General features: G+C 38.2%; 1 protein-coding gene across 13 annotated transcripts in view; it reads right to left on the reverse strand.

Moving 5' to 3' along the window:
- Positions 1-9,246: 9,246 nt before the first annotated feature.
- Positions 9,247-17,072, reverse strand: part of pod1 (coronin) — a 40,182-nt gene continuing 32,356 nt past the window's right edge. For 12 of the 13 annotated variants that reach the window (XM_028309020.1, XM_028309028.1, XM_028309025.1 and 9 more), the window contains 2 exons: positions 15,049-15,127; positions 9,247-14,710 (listed from right to left, as the gene is read on the reverse strand). In XM_028309020.1, coding sequence (XP_028164821.1) covers positions 14,697-14,710; positions 15,049-15,127 — 93 coding nt within the window. In that variant the 3' untranslated portion in view covers positions 9,247-14,696. Of the gene's footprint in view, positions 14,711-15,048; positions 15,128-15,641; positions 15,758-17,072 lie in introns of all 13 variants that reach the window. The other variant, XM_028309019.1, reaches the window with a different exon arrangement.

Here is a 17,072-nt window from a genome sequence, read left to right on the forward strand (position 1 = left end):
CCGTTTCTGAGATATTTGCAGTTTTCTAGTTTATTGGTATTAGTTAATTTCCATGCGGCTCTCTCTACGGTATTGCCTCGTCCCACTTAAGCTTAGCGATTTTTGGCCCAATTCATTCGAAAATTTGAATAAAAAAACCTATCTTCAATTGCTGTTTTCTTGTCGTCGAAAATAAATGCTCTAGAATTACTGCTACAGCGAAATTTTTCGCTGTGGAATTTCGCGTCAAACAGAAGAAGCCATAGCTGCTGCGCAGGCATGGCTTCTGATTCCCGATAGTGTGTGTCCCCCACGCTGTACAAACTGCCACAATAGGATGGCGAGAGACAATAAACCGTCTTATAAAATTGGTTTCAGATGGCGGTGCGGGAGAAAAAATTGTAGGGCATCTTTGTCTCCCCTTAAAAATACATTTTTCGAAAAGAGCCACGTATCCATCTTGGCCACATTACGCCTCATCCTCCATTTTATCCGAAAGGATAAAGTGAGCCAAGCTGCATTGGATGTAGGCGTAACAAAAAAAAGCGCCATCCAAATTTTTCACTTTTTGAGAGAGGTTTGTGAAATAGCGGAGGCCCATGATAGAGAGCTGATTGGTGGAGATGACGATGTGGTAGAGATGGATGAAACCCATCTCTACACTCGTAAATATCACCGTGGGCGTCTCCTTCGCTCTCAGACATGGGCCTTCGGTTGCATAAGCCGCCTTACAAAAAAAGTTCACATAGAGTTAATAGAAAACAAGTCACGGCCTGTTTTGGACTCAATAATACAGGCCAACGTCAAAGAGAACACCTACTTAATGAGCGATTGTCACCGCTCATATACATAGATGTTCATCTGCGACTGGGAATGAGGGGTCATAGTTCCGTCAACCACAGCGAGAGATACGTAGATGGAACTGTGCAAATTCCAGTTAATGCCGCTCTTGGGGAGCCAATACCTAACTCCCAGAATGTAAGTGTTAAGGTACATACCAATACAATTGAGCGGCAATGGCTGGAATTGAAAAGACACGTTCGAACTTGCCGCAGTGATAGAAGGATTCACTGGTACATGGGCGAATACATGTATCGACAAAATGTCCTGCGGCATCTTCCCAGTGACGCGGCTCGATTCCGACGCCTCCTTCGGGATATACATCGAGTATATCCTAGCTTAAGGAAGCGCGGAATCAAGTTATCATCCTGCAGGTGCAGACCAAATTGTTTACGCCGCGCGTCGTAATGCCTTAATTCGGTTTTCCTCGTCTCCGGCGCTGCGGGAAGAGCAGCCTCTTCGCCCTTACGTAACAAGGCGTAATCACAAGTGTGTGCAAGGTACCCACTGAAAACCAGTGTCTTGGCACTTGGCAGTAAAATGTCAACTGTCAAGATGATACTGAGTGGGTAACCTTTTTGGCAACATTTCTTTTTTCTCTTTTCTCTTCATTGTCTTTGTACTTTTTTTTTGTTTTTTATAATTGTGTTTTTATATTGCCCTAAGTTGTCAAATAAATAATTTTTCTTTCTTTCTTTCTTTCTTTCTAATCACCCACGTTCGCCTCCGCAGGCTTCGGCTTGCTGGTCGTCCAGCTCGCACGGGTGACTACGCCTTGTTACAGTGGGCGGAGGCTGCTCACCTCCGCGCCTCCGGCTTAGGAATTACACTCTAGTATCGGGCAGACAAGTACCACGGCCAAAGGACCACGGCGAGTCGGGGTAAACGCAATTGGATAATGGTCTTTCATACATAGATTAATAGACTAGAAAACTGCAAATATCTCAGTAACGGTGCGTCGGATCGAAAAAATAATGGAATTTTGAACCCCCTTAAGTTCTCCGTCCGGCACCTAGGCCCATAATTTTATCGATTACAGGTCGAGCTTGCAAATAAACCAATAAAACAGAGGCGGTATACACCTAGGGTTGCCAGGTCCAAAATCACAAAAGCCGGACTTTGTGCTTCATTTGGCCGGACATTTTACCCTAAAAGCCGGACATGTGACGGGCAATTAGTATTCAGCTCATGAGTGAGTACTATCATCATCGGTTGCTAACCAACATCCTGATGCGTGCGCTTCATATGATTCTGTGGCTCGACTTTTGCTTGGCGCGGCAACCAAATAAAAAGCCTAACAAAAGCCGGACAGGCCGGACAAGTCCCTAAAAAGCCGGACGCCTGGCAACCCTATATACACCTCAACAAAAGGTGGACTCATTGGTATTTTTAAAAGGGAGCCCGAAATCCTATGAGCTGTTGCGCCACATATCTGGGGGCACGGCAGTGCCCCCGCCAAGTCGAGCGCGAAGCAAACACTGCCGTACCATCCTTTACTGGAACCATTTCGCCGCATTTTCAGGCCTCTATTTGAGAACCTCTGGATAAGACCAGAACGCTGAAATTTTCGTCATCTAGTAAGCTATAATCACATACTTAAAATCCAAAATTTCAAGTCTGTAGGTCATTTAGTTCCGAAGTTATGCGAAAGCAAAGTTTCGCATTTACGACACTCACTCACTCACTGATGATCATCAAAATAGAACTAGTACTTCCCATCAACTCAGAGAGCTGAAATTTGGTACAGAGTTAGGGTTTAATGGCCACGTAAAGGGAAAACTATAAAAACTAGGAAAATCGAAAATCTGGAGTAACACCATATTCATAATCAATACTACTAGCGCCACAACCGGCACCGTGGTGTTCGCCTATACCGCTCACCGCTAGATGGCGCTAGCACTTTGAGCGTCATTTTTCTGCACCGCGGTGTCCAGATTTTTTTTCCTTTCTAGATCGCCGTCGATTAAGTTGAATGTTGTGTAAATATTTGAATTTCGTTGATTTCGTTTAGTATTGGTGAGGTTGGCTAAGGTTAAGTTATTAAAACAACTTCTGCTTTGTTGTCCATTTTAAAGGTCGTTGAGTTTATTTGTGTTTAATATCGTAAAAAAATGTCGATGATTATAAAAAAAAGAAAAGACGACGACGTTAAATAATTATGCCACTTTCTACAAAAAGAAGTGAAATCCCACCAAAAACATTCTGTAAAAAACTAGCCAAGTCTCGATGGAGCTGCTTGTTTATCTCTAAAAAGTAATGAAATCTAGACAAAGTCGTGCCAAGTCTATGGTTCCTTACTGCAATTTCTTTATTATTATAGTTAATGTTATGTGACTTGGCCGTTGAACAATCTTTATAAGATAATCATACATAAGTATTATTGAAATACGTAGCTTTATCAAGCCTACTTGACTGGTTATTGAATCAACGTTTTCCAAGTGGCAATTTTCCATCGTCAATGGGTAGCGGTTCTGGCGACAGATTGGTGCAATGGTGTCATGGAGCACCTGGTTTTGTACCCTTCAACGGCCAAGTCACACAACACTAACTATAATAATAAAGAAATTGCAGTAAGGAACCATAGACTTGGCACGACTTTGTCTAGATTTCATTACTTTTTAGAGATAAACAAGCAGCTCCATCGAGACTTGGCTAGTTTTTTACAGAATGTTTTTGGTGGGATTTATTTTACCCAGCCGTAGAACTTTAAATACATTTGCGCAGACTATAAAGTTTCAGCCTGGATTGAATGTAAATTTGCTCCAGCAACTGAAAAAACACATCTCTTCTTGGGATGACAAAAAGAGATTGTACTCAGTAGTCTTCGATGAGGTGGTGTTGACTCCACAATTAACATTTGTGGAGTCAGAGGATAGGGTCGACGGCTTTGTAAATTTTGACGAGTCAAAGAAAAGATTATGCGACCATGCATTGGTATTCATGGTCCGTGGAGTGGTCGCATCATGGCGACAATCTTTTGCCTATTACTTGTGTGAAGGCACCACTCCTGCTCTTACTTTGAAGAAAATTTTAAAGGTATGATATTTTTATATTAGTTTAGTTCAATACTCAATACTCAATACTTTTATTGCATAACCACATTAGCATTCACATATATAGGTCTTACAATTTAGGCAGTTATACAATGTGGACCCAGTTAGGGCATAGCAACTTTAGGAAGGAGACAGAACGACGATCTTACTAGTCAAAAGAAATTAATGTACAAATTGAGTTTGGTGGAAAGGTTCTTTTTGTTTTATACAAGTTAGGATGTACAGTGCAGGCAGATAAATCTGCTATTATCATGTAAAACCATAATTAATAAGACGGCCGTCTGGTGTAGTGGTTCATAATGGACTACTATACCGAGGTCGCGGGTTCGATTCTATATTATCTTATAGTGTATAATAATATGTTACACGTACGGTAAATGTGATAAATGTGAAAATTATGAATAATCGCCGGTTATTATGAATAATTATTTTTTATTTTATTTTTAATTAAAACTTATATGCACATAGAACGGTGTACATAAGGCGGACTTAATTACCTCATGATTTAGTAAATGTGATTAATATGATATCATTTGTGTGTATAAAACTAAATAGGCGGCTTCGGGGTAGCCCAAGGGCCACCGCCGCCGCAACTTAAACTATTTTTCACTTTAAATCAAAACAATATGTTATGGGCATTATGGCAAACTCATTAATCTCACTTAAACTCATTATGCCAAATTATATGATGTCAAAACGTTCAAATGTGTGGCTATACACGAGCCGTTGTTCTCTTATATGATATTTGTTACTACTAAGGTTACATTATTAAATAATCACTGAAAAAATAATGTAATTCATTTATTACTTTTACCTCGACTGTCGGTAATATTATTCATAATAACCGGCGATTATTAATAATTTTCAATCTCATTTACCGTAACATACAGGGTGTCCCAAAAACAATGGATAACCCTGTAACCATNCTGAAAAAATCGATGACGTAATTTATGGACGGCCCCTTGTGAGTGATTGAATAAGTTGTCAAAGATGTGATAGTACATACAAATTGGGAGAGTCCAATCAAACTTGGGACAGTTGGAGGTTCTCGCTCCCAGAGTTTGAAGATATTTTCAGAAGAATGGGGTAAATTTTACAAATCTCCCAGTTGAATTGCCAAATACGAAAAATACACGAATGAAGGGTAATTTTATTATCGGAGCACAGATTTGAACCGCGTAATTCAGAAGAACTTGATCAACTTTTCCTCGGGTAAGTAGGTAGGTAAAGGTGGTCTCTGAACCTCGCGTCTCGTGCTGGACAACAAAGCAATTTGAAATTTTATATTTTGAAATCGTAATAACAACATAATTTTTCGCACTTGTGACTTTTCCTGAATACTTAGTAAAAAAAACTGAAAGACATACATACTTTACCTACCTACATGACAAAGATAACTCAATAGGTTACCTACTCCCAATATGAAAAGACGCCATTTGTCGCCTATATTGAATAGCAGCAGTAGTATCAGATACTTTTTTACGAGAACAAGAGGAATACACACCAACAAGTCTACATGAAGCTCACTACCTACTTACTTGATCCATAGGTTATCTCCATTCATTTCCACCGACACGCACTCTAATTCCCAAGCCCATTGATCCTCATATATCGTGGGCCCAAGGTCAGCTCATTGGCACTGACCCGCTGGACCCCGAGGATTACGCCTACCGATCACTGCGCCCCCACGCGGACGAAGAAGGAAACATCAGCGGTTACTATTTGACTACTTATATAAATAACTAGCTGACCCGGCGAACTTTGTTCCGCCTTAATGGCAATAAATAACGGGATAAAAAGTATCCTATGTCCTTCTCCTGGCTCTAAACTACCTCCCTGACAATTTTCAGCTAAATCGGTTCAGCCGTTCTTGAGTTATAAGTGGAGTAACTAACACGACTTTCTTTTATATATATAGATATTTAAACCAAGGAATGGAATAGCAGTCACCAAAAACTTGGACTATTGACAGGGTAAGTAATAAAACTCCTTCTTTCGTACAAAAGCTTGGAGCAGAGAAAGACGATGCCAAAAATTATTACCCTAGAAGAGCACGTTTAATTTCGGACCATAACTTAGTGCTAGTTGGCGTTCATAACTTACGGAACCACAGCCGGCGAAGTTTATCCATTACCAGCGCGAGGTTGGAACGGGCAGTATTTCTGTTCGACTACTTATGTAGGTAGTAATTTCGTCGAGGGCTTCGACGCGCATTTCCCAGAGGTGCGATTCTTCAATCGCCGAAGCCGGTGGCTTGCACCGGGCCTGGCTCCAATGAACATAGGGCTGGCAGAGATTAGAAACGACGACGGTACTGGAGTTTTATGAAATACTTAACTCCTTTATTCCTAGCGGAGCTGCAGGAATAAATGTGCTTGTGGATTATGGAACTGCTGAAACTTTAAAAATATTTTATACCACTGAAGTTACTTTTGAGCTTTTGTTTATCAGTCCCAGGCTGGGACTCCCAGCTACACGGATAACTGGGAGTTTTATTACTTCATGACACCATCTCTTAAATCGATCAAATCGCAGAACGAGCCACGACGAAATGTAATTTACTGACCTTAGACCTTTAGTTAAATCTAGACTATAATAAAGGACTGAAGTGTTACAAATGCTAAGTTGATTTGATGAACATATTAGCACAACCCTAACTGGCACAGATGGCCCAATTACTACTACAGCTAGATTGCACGTCTCGTGACATCGTCGCATGCTCGCTTGGTTTCCTGGATAGTAAGAAAAGGAATTTAGTATGCATCTTCATACTTTACTCGTACTTACCTAGCAATTACAGGCCCCTATTGCTCCTAATTTCGATGATATATTAATAAATTTAATTAATTACAAAGAAGTTTGAGACTTGATTACGCCAAACTATTGTTGTGATATACCCTATACTTTTGGGGTGAGGGGATGCTAGATGCTACGTGACGTGACCACGATTAACTTTTATCGCAGCATTTTGACGATTTTACGCTATAAGCCCTTTTATTTGTTGTCTAAAATAGTCGATAAGATTTTATCATCTCACTCATCCTAGCGCGGCTGGAGATGTTTTGATAAAAGTCCTACTGACCAATCATTCACTTTGTTCACTGCCTCTTGACTACACTGACNACCCATACAAATATGAGCCAGTCGTTGTAATATGACGTCACGCGCATAAAATGGCGGGCCGGCCGCCGCCTGCACTTTTAAAATTCAATATCTTGGAAACTAATTGACGTATCGAAATAATTCTTTCACGTGTGTTTTTTATTTTTAACAGAGAATACAGAAAGCTAAAAAACAAAATTAGTGAACATTCTTCATTCTACTGGCCTAATATAGAAAATCTGAAAGATAGTTTAACTTAATATTGGTATACTTACCTAACCTTAATTGGTACTTTACATGACAAGGATAACTCAGTACTAGCATTATGAATTTATACCATTGTAGGTATAATATAAAAAGTAGCAGCAGTATTGAATCCTTTTTTATCAGAACCAGAGGAATACACACCAGCAAGTCTACATGAAGCTCTCTACCTACTTACTTGAACCATAGGTTATTTCCATTCATCTCCACCGACACGCACACTAATTCCCAAGCCCATTGATCCTCATATATCGTGGGCCCAAGGTCAGCTCATTGGCACTGACCCGCTGGACCCCGAGGATTACGCCTACCGATCACTGCGCCCCCACGCGGACGAAGAAGGAAACATCAGCGGTTACTATTTGACAACTTAGATCAGTGGTTCTTAACCTTTAAGTCACGAGGGACCATTTTACCAAATTTCTGTCTTGTCAGGGACCACCTCATAATCGGTCAAAACCAGTTTGACTGCAAAAATCAGTTGAGCAAGGTGTGCAAGTGCACTTCGTGGACCACTTGGAATGCCTCCAGGGACCACCAGTGGTCCGCGGACCACCGGTTAAAAACCACTGACTTAGATAAATGATATTTAAACCAATGAATGGAATAGTTAGCAGAATAGCAGTCTCCAAAAACCTGGACTATTGACGCGGTAAGTAATAAAACTCCAGTCGTACAAAAGCTTGGAGCAGAGAAAGGCGATGCCAAAAATTATTACCCTAGAAGAGCACGTTTAATTTCGGACCATAACTTAGTGCTAGTTGGCGTTCATAACTTACGGAACCACAGCCGGCGAAGTTTATCCATTACCAGCGCGAGGTTGGAACGGGCAGTATTTCTGTTCGACTATGTAGGTAGTAATTTCGTCGAGGGCTTCGACGCGCATTTCCCAGAGGTGCGATTCTTCAATCGCCGAAGCCGGTGGCTTGCACCGGGCCTGGCTCCAAAGAACGTAGGGCTGGCAGAGATTAGAAACGACTCCAATACTGGAGTTTTATGAAATAACTCTTTTATTCCCAGCAGCTCCATGTGGCTGTGGATTATGGAACTGCTGAAATCTTTAAAATATTTTATACAGTGAAGTTACTTTTGAGCTTTTGTTTATCAGTCCCAGCCAGCAGCTACACGAGTAACTGGGAATTTAATTACTTCATGACACCATCTCTTAAATCGATGAAATCGTAGAATTAGCCACGACGAAATGTATTTTTTACTAACTTTAGTAAATAAATCTAGCCTATAATAAAGGACTGAAGTGTTACAAACGCTAAGTTGATTTGATGAACATATTAGCACAACCCTAACTGGCACAGATGGCCCAATTACTACAGCTAGATTGCACGTCTCGTGACATCGTCGCATGCTCGCTTGGTTTCCTGCATAGTAAGAAAAGGAATTTAGTATCTAAGCATCTTCATACTTTACTCGTACTTACGAGCAATTACAGGCCCCTATTGCTCCTAATTTTGATAACATATTAAGAAATTTAATTAATGACATAAAACTTTGAGACTTAATTACGCCAAACTATTGAAATATTGGGATACATCCTATAGTTTGGGGTGAGGGGATGCTACGTGACCACAATAAACTTTTATCGCAGCATTTTGACGACGACTAAAATAGTCTATAAAATTGTATCATGACACGCATCCTAGCCCGGCTGGAGATGTTCTGATAAGTCCTACTTGACCAATCATTCACTTTGTTCACTGCCTCTTGACCACACTGACCTATAAAAATATACTTCAATAGGTTAATGCATTAGCAAACCTTTTTTCGTTCAGCCGCTCTATTGGGGCGTTTAGGTAACGCAAATATTAGGACAGTCATTAACCTCGTATAGGCAGTATACTACAGCTCACAATATATCTGTACGTATTGTGTATTCTGTATCCATTTATTTTTGTCATATTTTACAGGAGATTTCATAATAATAAAATGGAAAAACTCACCGTCTCTCATCTGATCTTACTCAAGAGGTGGAAGGCATAAAAATAAAGACACCTGAAAATTTAGCAAGAGTTTAATAAAAAAATGCAAAATAAAAATATCTCCAAATATTGAGCCTTACACTAGGTCCTACATCCGAAATACATAAATTACACGCACTCACACAATCAGGGGATCTATGTTACACGCGGCCAATGGTAAATAGTCACACTCTGGTTTGTTACGGCAGCCAGACCAAAATGCTCACAAAATGGTCATCAAATGACACCCTGTCAATTAAACAACCTTTGGGTAGGGTCTCACTGTTAAATCGCCACAGAGATGCAACCAAACCAGTAACGATTGCACGTGTATTCTAGTTTCATCCAATTTCGCCGGCAGCAGCAATCATTTTACGCAAAAGCTAAATATGAAAAATCGCAACTTTTGGTCGCATTTTTGTGGCATATATTAACTTGGAATCTACATTTCACTTTTGGTCAGACTTCATGGATTTCCTAGTAATAAAATTACTTTGACTATGCCAATTTTGTATACAAATATTAAATGCATTTATTGGCACTGCTTTTCCAAATATATTAATAATAATAACACGAAAAAAATGCAATAAAATTGTATATTATGTAAGGTGTGGGGTTTGGAAATGAATTACTTATTGTCACTTCACAACTATGGTGCGGGAGTGGTTTGTTTGAAAGCCAACGCTGAAATCTATTTGTGCTTTTACGAACTTTTATGGTGTTCGGAACCGTGAAATTACCAAATAACAAAAATATCACTTCAAAAACGTTATCTTGAAATTTTCTAGATCAAAAACATATTATTTTGACATCATATAAATGTTCCAAATACCATAAAATGTGCGCATATTATTATTATCAGACTATTTCCAAACTTCATTTAAAATTTACACATAACATTCATATAAATAATTCATTTTAGAATACAAAAAAATCTCATCCACTCATTTTAAACGTTCCTCGAAAATTCAGTACTTACTGGTTACCAAAGGTGCGTACCCTTAAAATATACTGTAATACAGTGATTAGGTGACAAATGACAATACTTGATATGAATACGTGTGCTTTATACGCCGCTAAATTAAATTACATCGTGATTAAATCATTTAGAAAACTTACATTTCATTTATAATGAGTTTGTAGTATACTTCTCGATATTGTAGTATTATACACCAAATTGGTTACGACTTAAATAAAATAATTACACAAATCATAACTATAAAATAATAATGTTTAATACATTTAGACATATTTAAGACTTTATAAAGGATAACTTTTTGACTAGCGAATAAAATTACAACTATTAGTAATATTAAGTAATTAGAAAGATTGAAACTCCATTTCGTCCTGCTCGCGCGTTAATAAGTGTAAGCGAGAGGGCAATATTTCGGAGTTCGTGGTTTTTAGCCCCACTGATGTACCTAAGGACTTATCCAATTTATTTTTTAAATTATGAGATTCCATTCGTAATTACTTGACACCTCTATCAGTATAATAATGTGCGATAGAGATAGGTATAAATAGCTTGTGTCACCACTATAAAGAATATTTTGAGAGCCATTTCTTTGTATAATATTTACATGAGACTATTGAGAGAACGTTTGTTTAGACCACTCAATTAGTGTCATTTGAAAAACTGTAATTTAGAGATACGTCATAAGATAAGTCTGTACGTACCATACATGATGTTATTTAATCATGAACTAGCTCGTAGCTCTCCGAAATTAAGCGAGTGGTTAATTTCGACACCAATCGATTCTACGTCCACTAAAAATTTACATTAAATTTTCAAATATTTCAACTTGTAAATAAAGAATTCAAATGTTGACAAGAAAACAAACTCTTTGGCGTTTTGAGCAAAACGTGTCGTCTTATGGCATCCACTAGCGGTACTAATCTCGAGCATATCTATCTATACATGTTCTAGAATAACTACAAATACGTAGGATGAACGATATATTTTAAACAAAAAAGTTCAATGATAAGGTGCCCATTCACTTGGAGCAATCATGTGTAATGTATCCTGTATCTGTAAGATTCTATTTTGAGCGTACATGTTTCCATGAAAAGTTCAAAATCTAATCTTACATTACACGTGAACGCACCCATTGAATGAGCACCCTCACGAATCCTTGAAAGAACTAAAGTAACGTGCTAGAGGTTGTCTAAATATGTATTATGTTTTTACATTAACACGATTGTAAGTGATAAAAATATAGATTGGAAATTTGAAAATTTTGAGCATATATTTCAGTCAACAACTGATCTTTTTAAAGCCCGGTCCTTGAGCACGTAGAATTTTGTCCAATGACCCCTAGCTACCCATCCTTATCGCTCGCGCGTTATATTGCTGTCGCGACTGTGCGACTGGCACCCGCAGTGAGTGTGCGAGCGCGATAGCAACATAATTACGCGCATAAGGACGGGTAGCTTGGGGTCATTAGACAAAATTCTACGTGCTCACGGACCAGACTATAATATACATATTCATTTTACAAATTGAAAAACTGGCCATTTTTCATCCTACATACTTGCAATAACCCTAAAACAGTTGTATTAATGAGCACTATAGATACAATGATTACATTTTAACCTCAATTCCCTAATAAGTATGAGTACCCTATGTTTCCTTATGATACAAATAAAAGTACAAACACTATCTTTAATACATACAAAGTTTATAAATAAATGCATTTATATGGCGTGTGAGAACAATCAAATGTAACAGGCGAGGTTAACGCCCACAGTCACCAACGATGTTTTAACTGATTGGTTAAATTACGGAACAAATCGAACTACAATCAAACAATTTAGCTATAGTAGAAACATAGTTTGTAGAATGCGGGTAAAACAATAATAGGCACAATAATCAACGAAGAATAATTAGTAAGTCCAAAGTCATTCTAAGTGCACGTCTTCCCCAAGATCCACATTACAAAACGACCCCCAAAATTAAAACCGTAACCAAAAGTAAATCAGTTTAGAATTTAGATCAATCGCAGGACAAAATGTATGATTGTGATTGAAGCGAATTCTCAGCGTTGTTTCATAATACGGGCCTAAAATTATCAATTTTCGAATTGATTTTGAATTAAGCAACTTTAACCAATATTGCATAGATAATAATATGTGAACCAACCTCGCCTGTTGTAAAACAATATTATAAAGTGAGCATCGAGTGAGCACGGTTGCGTACGCTAAGTTTGGTCGTAACATCGAGATCACGGTTCTGTAGGGGTCTATTATAACCGTATTGAATTAGAAACTTGTCTAGAAACGTACAAATAATAAATAGGCATATTAATGTAGTCGTTGGATTTAGGCTAAAGTGACGTTCAAACAATAATGAGAGTATTTATTATCCTTATCGCTTGTAACATAATGTCTATTATTCAATACCATGTTATTTTGTTTGAACGTCATTTCAGCCTGATACTTTATATACACAGTGAATCAATTTACAGCATACCAATATCATAGAAATAAAATAATCAATCGAATACGAAAAAGATTTCCGCGATTCGTATTGGTCATTTGACTTCCAACAATCGAGGTGAGGCTGTGTGTAAAAATAATAATATATTCGTAAATATATTGCGGTAATTTTAATAAAATAAAATTGACCCCCAGTGTGTCGTTCTTTGCACATTGTTTATCTTGACACAATTTAATGACTGTTAAATAATATCGGTAATATACAAGAATCGCACCACATGTATACTTGTGAATATTATACAGTACCTATGTCACAACTAGGATTTAAATGTTATGTAAGCTAGTTTTATACCGACATTTATTTAAATTACTCCAGAAAAAGTTCTATAAAATATGTGTTCATTGGGTATAGGGTTGTGTATTGATTAGTTAAATTAAATTATAGATAATATTTATCTTTAAGATTGATTACTTGTGCATCGATTTTTTTAGTTCTTTTTAGGAAAGAGCTACTGTATTTATTTTAAAGTCAGAGAATGTCTGAGAATCAGAAATACTGCTGTGTGATCATGGTTTGTCAAACAAAATAAATATATCACCCAATACAATGTCAAACGTTTTATATTAGAATACAACATAGATGAATATCGAACTAAATACTCACGTTTTAAAATTTAAATTTAAAGCAGAGAGCCAAAGAGATCATTTCAACATACAATACCATATTGTGTAAATGGCCTAACATATTTTAGGTCATTTACACTATACGATACGACGCAAAGCCTGATAAATTATTAATTTACACATGGAAAAATTGATAAAATTGTCGAAGGACGGAGGGATTTACCAATTAAATTATTGCATTTTACCTAACACATACAACTTGGTAAACATTATGAAAACTAAAGAGTATTGCGTACCTGTATTCATTAGCCTCGTTCTGTGATTTTGAGTATCTACAAAGTTTAATACTTATTGCTTCAATAACTTAGTGTTTTCGATGGAATGTAATAAATAACTTTTATAAACCAGGTGAAGTAAATGTTAGATGGCTTGGTCGAATCATGAGCTTATGTTAGGACTATGTAAGGCCTATGGAATCGAAGCGAATACGATGCATTGTCAAAATGTGTGAAACATTCGAACAGCTTGGGACAATAATTTCCAATGGCCGTATTCACGAACACATTTCGTACAACACAAATGGAATGAAGCGTCCTTATTTTTAATTTTACAAAATCTTATCGTGTAAATGGAATCTCAGATATTGAGTTGTAGTTCTGGCCTATCTACTAACGATATTGCATTGTGCGCCTTAAAAACATAATATTCGACGTATTCTAGTACGAAAAGTATAAAAATACTTTCAGAAAATCCACGATTTATCTATGCTGGCGCTTTTGGGAAATATGTTAGTAGATTTGCCGATTTTCCGTACAAAAATCTTAACGGACGAAGCCACCGAGAGATCATTCGAAACGCCAATCGATTTAAGCCCCGCGACATCGGTATAACGTTACGAAATCGACAATGTAGTCGATATTTTATTAATATCAACCAGGTCCTACTCGTCCGGTCTAATAACTAATCGATCGTTTTAAATATAAATCGACTAAAATATCGGTTCGATATCAAAATTACAATAATAAGTATTATACAGTTTAGTTGATTTTTAAACTCATTTCTCAAAATCTAATTTTCAAAAAATGAGTTTCAAAATCAGCACTACCCAGTCCATTTGATGATTAAATTAACTAAGATCAGATATGATATAAAGAGTATCTTTATACCCATTAAATCACACTGTCTTTATGTTTCTGCAAGACAATCTAAGAGTTAGGAAATGTAAGCCATCGAAATTATAATCTCTAATCGAATACGGGAATCATTACTCTTCTGAATTTTATATTGAACTTTCTGCAATCAATTTCAATAGTCTGATCTGTTAACTTAATCATCGAATGAGACAATGGTTAGTCGATACATCGAATCTAAGGTAATCGGTATACAATCGATTAGGATACAACTAGTGGAATTGCACGCGCCGGCCTCACTGGTCCCACTNCTCCCATTCCGTTTCGTCCACGCCCTCCATGCTGTCTTGTTCCAATTTCAAATCCACCGCCATTTTGGCGCTCATGGACTTCATTATCTGTGGGAATTATTACTGTTTTACTATCTGTGGAATAGGGTAACGCCCCCTAGAGAGTTAGATTCTCTCGATTTATGATTATCTGGACCAATTCCCAGAACAAAAAGTGTCTCTCACCTTTTGTATTTGTTTGGCTAGGACTGGCTTAATTAACTAGAATTTTGAACACAATAAAAATTATATTCCGTGCGTCGAAAAGCATGTTAATAAACATTTGAGTGAGAAATTATAGTCTATCCAANGTCCCACTCCGTTTCGTCCACGCCCTCCATGCTGTCTTGTTCCAATTTCAAATCCACCGCCATTTTGGCGCTCATGGACTTCATTATCTGTGGGAATTATTACTATTTTATTATCTGTGGCCATTCAATCGTGTAACGCCTCTATAGTCGAGTGTTAGATTTTCTCGATTCAAGAGGTTCTGCAGAGTCGATTCTCGGATTGAAAAGTGTAAAATCACTGTTATTAGTTTCTACTTTGGCTATGACTGGCTTGAAAATAATAAACAATATTATGATTCCGTGCCCGGAGAGCACGTTAGATCGTTATTTTATTGAACAAGTTAAACGCCTATTGATAGCGGTTCATAAAGTCTGACAACTCACACGAGAGATCTATGAGAAAAATATATCAAAAACGTGATTTTCGCTTAAAAATCTACCACAGTCTTCATTTTCACATTCCGTGATTAAAGCCTCTGTTTGAGTACCAGCTAAAACAAGCTACATTTTTAAGAGAAACATCACATGGTGGTAGAGAGAGAGAAATAATGTTTAGAAGTTCAAGTTTCAAACATCACGTGCTAAAGAGTAAGATAGAGAAAGGGACAGACTAAAAACTTACGTTTTCCTGCTTCTGCTTGGCGTCGAGCGGCGTGTGTGAGCGGATGAGGTCGGGCTTCGGTTTCTGCGCCTCACGTGGTTCGCGGGCCACCGGTGATACAGTGGTATGCGCGGACACTGCACAACACAAGACATTAGTACTTTGACATTCAATTTTTTATTACATTTGAGGTACAGATACAATCGATATTACAGGGTGTAAGGTAAATGGGTATATGAGCCGACTCTAGCCCATGTTAACATGGTCATATAAATGCTATGGTGAAGTAAGAAATTTGATATCATCAACTTAATTTTTTAAATTTTCTTACAAATCGGATTTTATAAAATTTGTTTACATATATAAATAGTATGTTACTTCACCATACCATTTATATGCCCATGTTAACATGGGCTAGTGTCGGCTCATATACCCATTTACCTAACACCCTGTAGATCAAGCGGCAACCACGGGCCGGAAGATGGTGAGCAGTCTCCCCACTTATCTTTTTCAGAGCCACGCAAAAGCCGTAGTGCACGTCGACCCATTCATCATCATCATCATCATTTCAGCCATGAGACGTCCACTGCTGAACATAGGCCTCCCCCAATGCTTTCCATGTTGATCGATTGGTAGCGGCCTGCGTCCAGCGCTTCCTTGCTAGCTTTATGATGTCGTCGGTCCACCTTGTGGGTGGAGGTCCCACGCTGCGTTTTCCGGTACGCGGCGTCCATTCTAGAACCTTGCTGCCCCATCGGCCGTCAGTTCTGCGTACTACGTGCCCTGCCCGTTACCATCTCAGCTTGCTAATCCGTCGGGCTATGTCAGCGACTTTAGTTCGTTTACGGATCTCCTCATTTCTGATTGGATCTCGTAAAGAAACACCGAGCATAGCCCTCTCCATAGCACGCTGTGCAACGTCGACCCATTGGGTGTCGTGACTACTAGCTGGAGCAGGCCTGTTCATCTCCGCGAGTTTACATCGAAAACAAAACACGCACGATGGCCCACCTACAGGATACTATTCGACAAGGCCTCACATACGAGCGAACATTAACTCACGCACGCGTATTCTTGTGTATGATGGAAGAAAATAAAGAAAATGGTGTACTAAATACTGTGCAGTATTTAACTGCCTAAATAATAATAAAAACACAGAATGTACCTTTTTAAGTTGCCTCAAGACACTGAGAGGTAAATAAGTAGTTAATATTATTCTTGATAATTCATGCTCAATCATGTATTTCCTCCGCCATTTTCCGCAGTTTGGCACCTCACGTCACATTTTACCGAAGTCAGCCCTGTAGCTTCGGCGCAGTACCGATCACTGACGTTTGTCAACAAAATAGTGCTTGACTCTTGAGACAGGCTAAATTACACCATATTGTTTATGACATTGAGCATACATTTTTTTAAATGCCTTCGCGAAGTAAAACTTCTGTACGTAGTACT

The sequence above is a fragment of the Ostrinia furnacalis genome, unplaced genomic scaffold (assembly GCF_004193835.3).
Source record: "Ostrinia furnacalis isolate ACB-3 unplaced genomic scaffold, ASM419383v2 OfSCF2600, whole genome shotgun sequence".
NCBI lineage: Eukaryota > Metazoa > Arthropoda > Insecta > Lepidoptera > Crambidae > Ostrinia > Ostrinia furnacalis.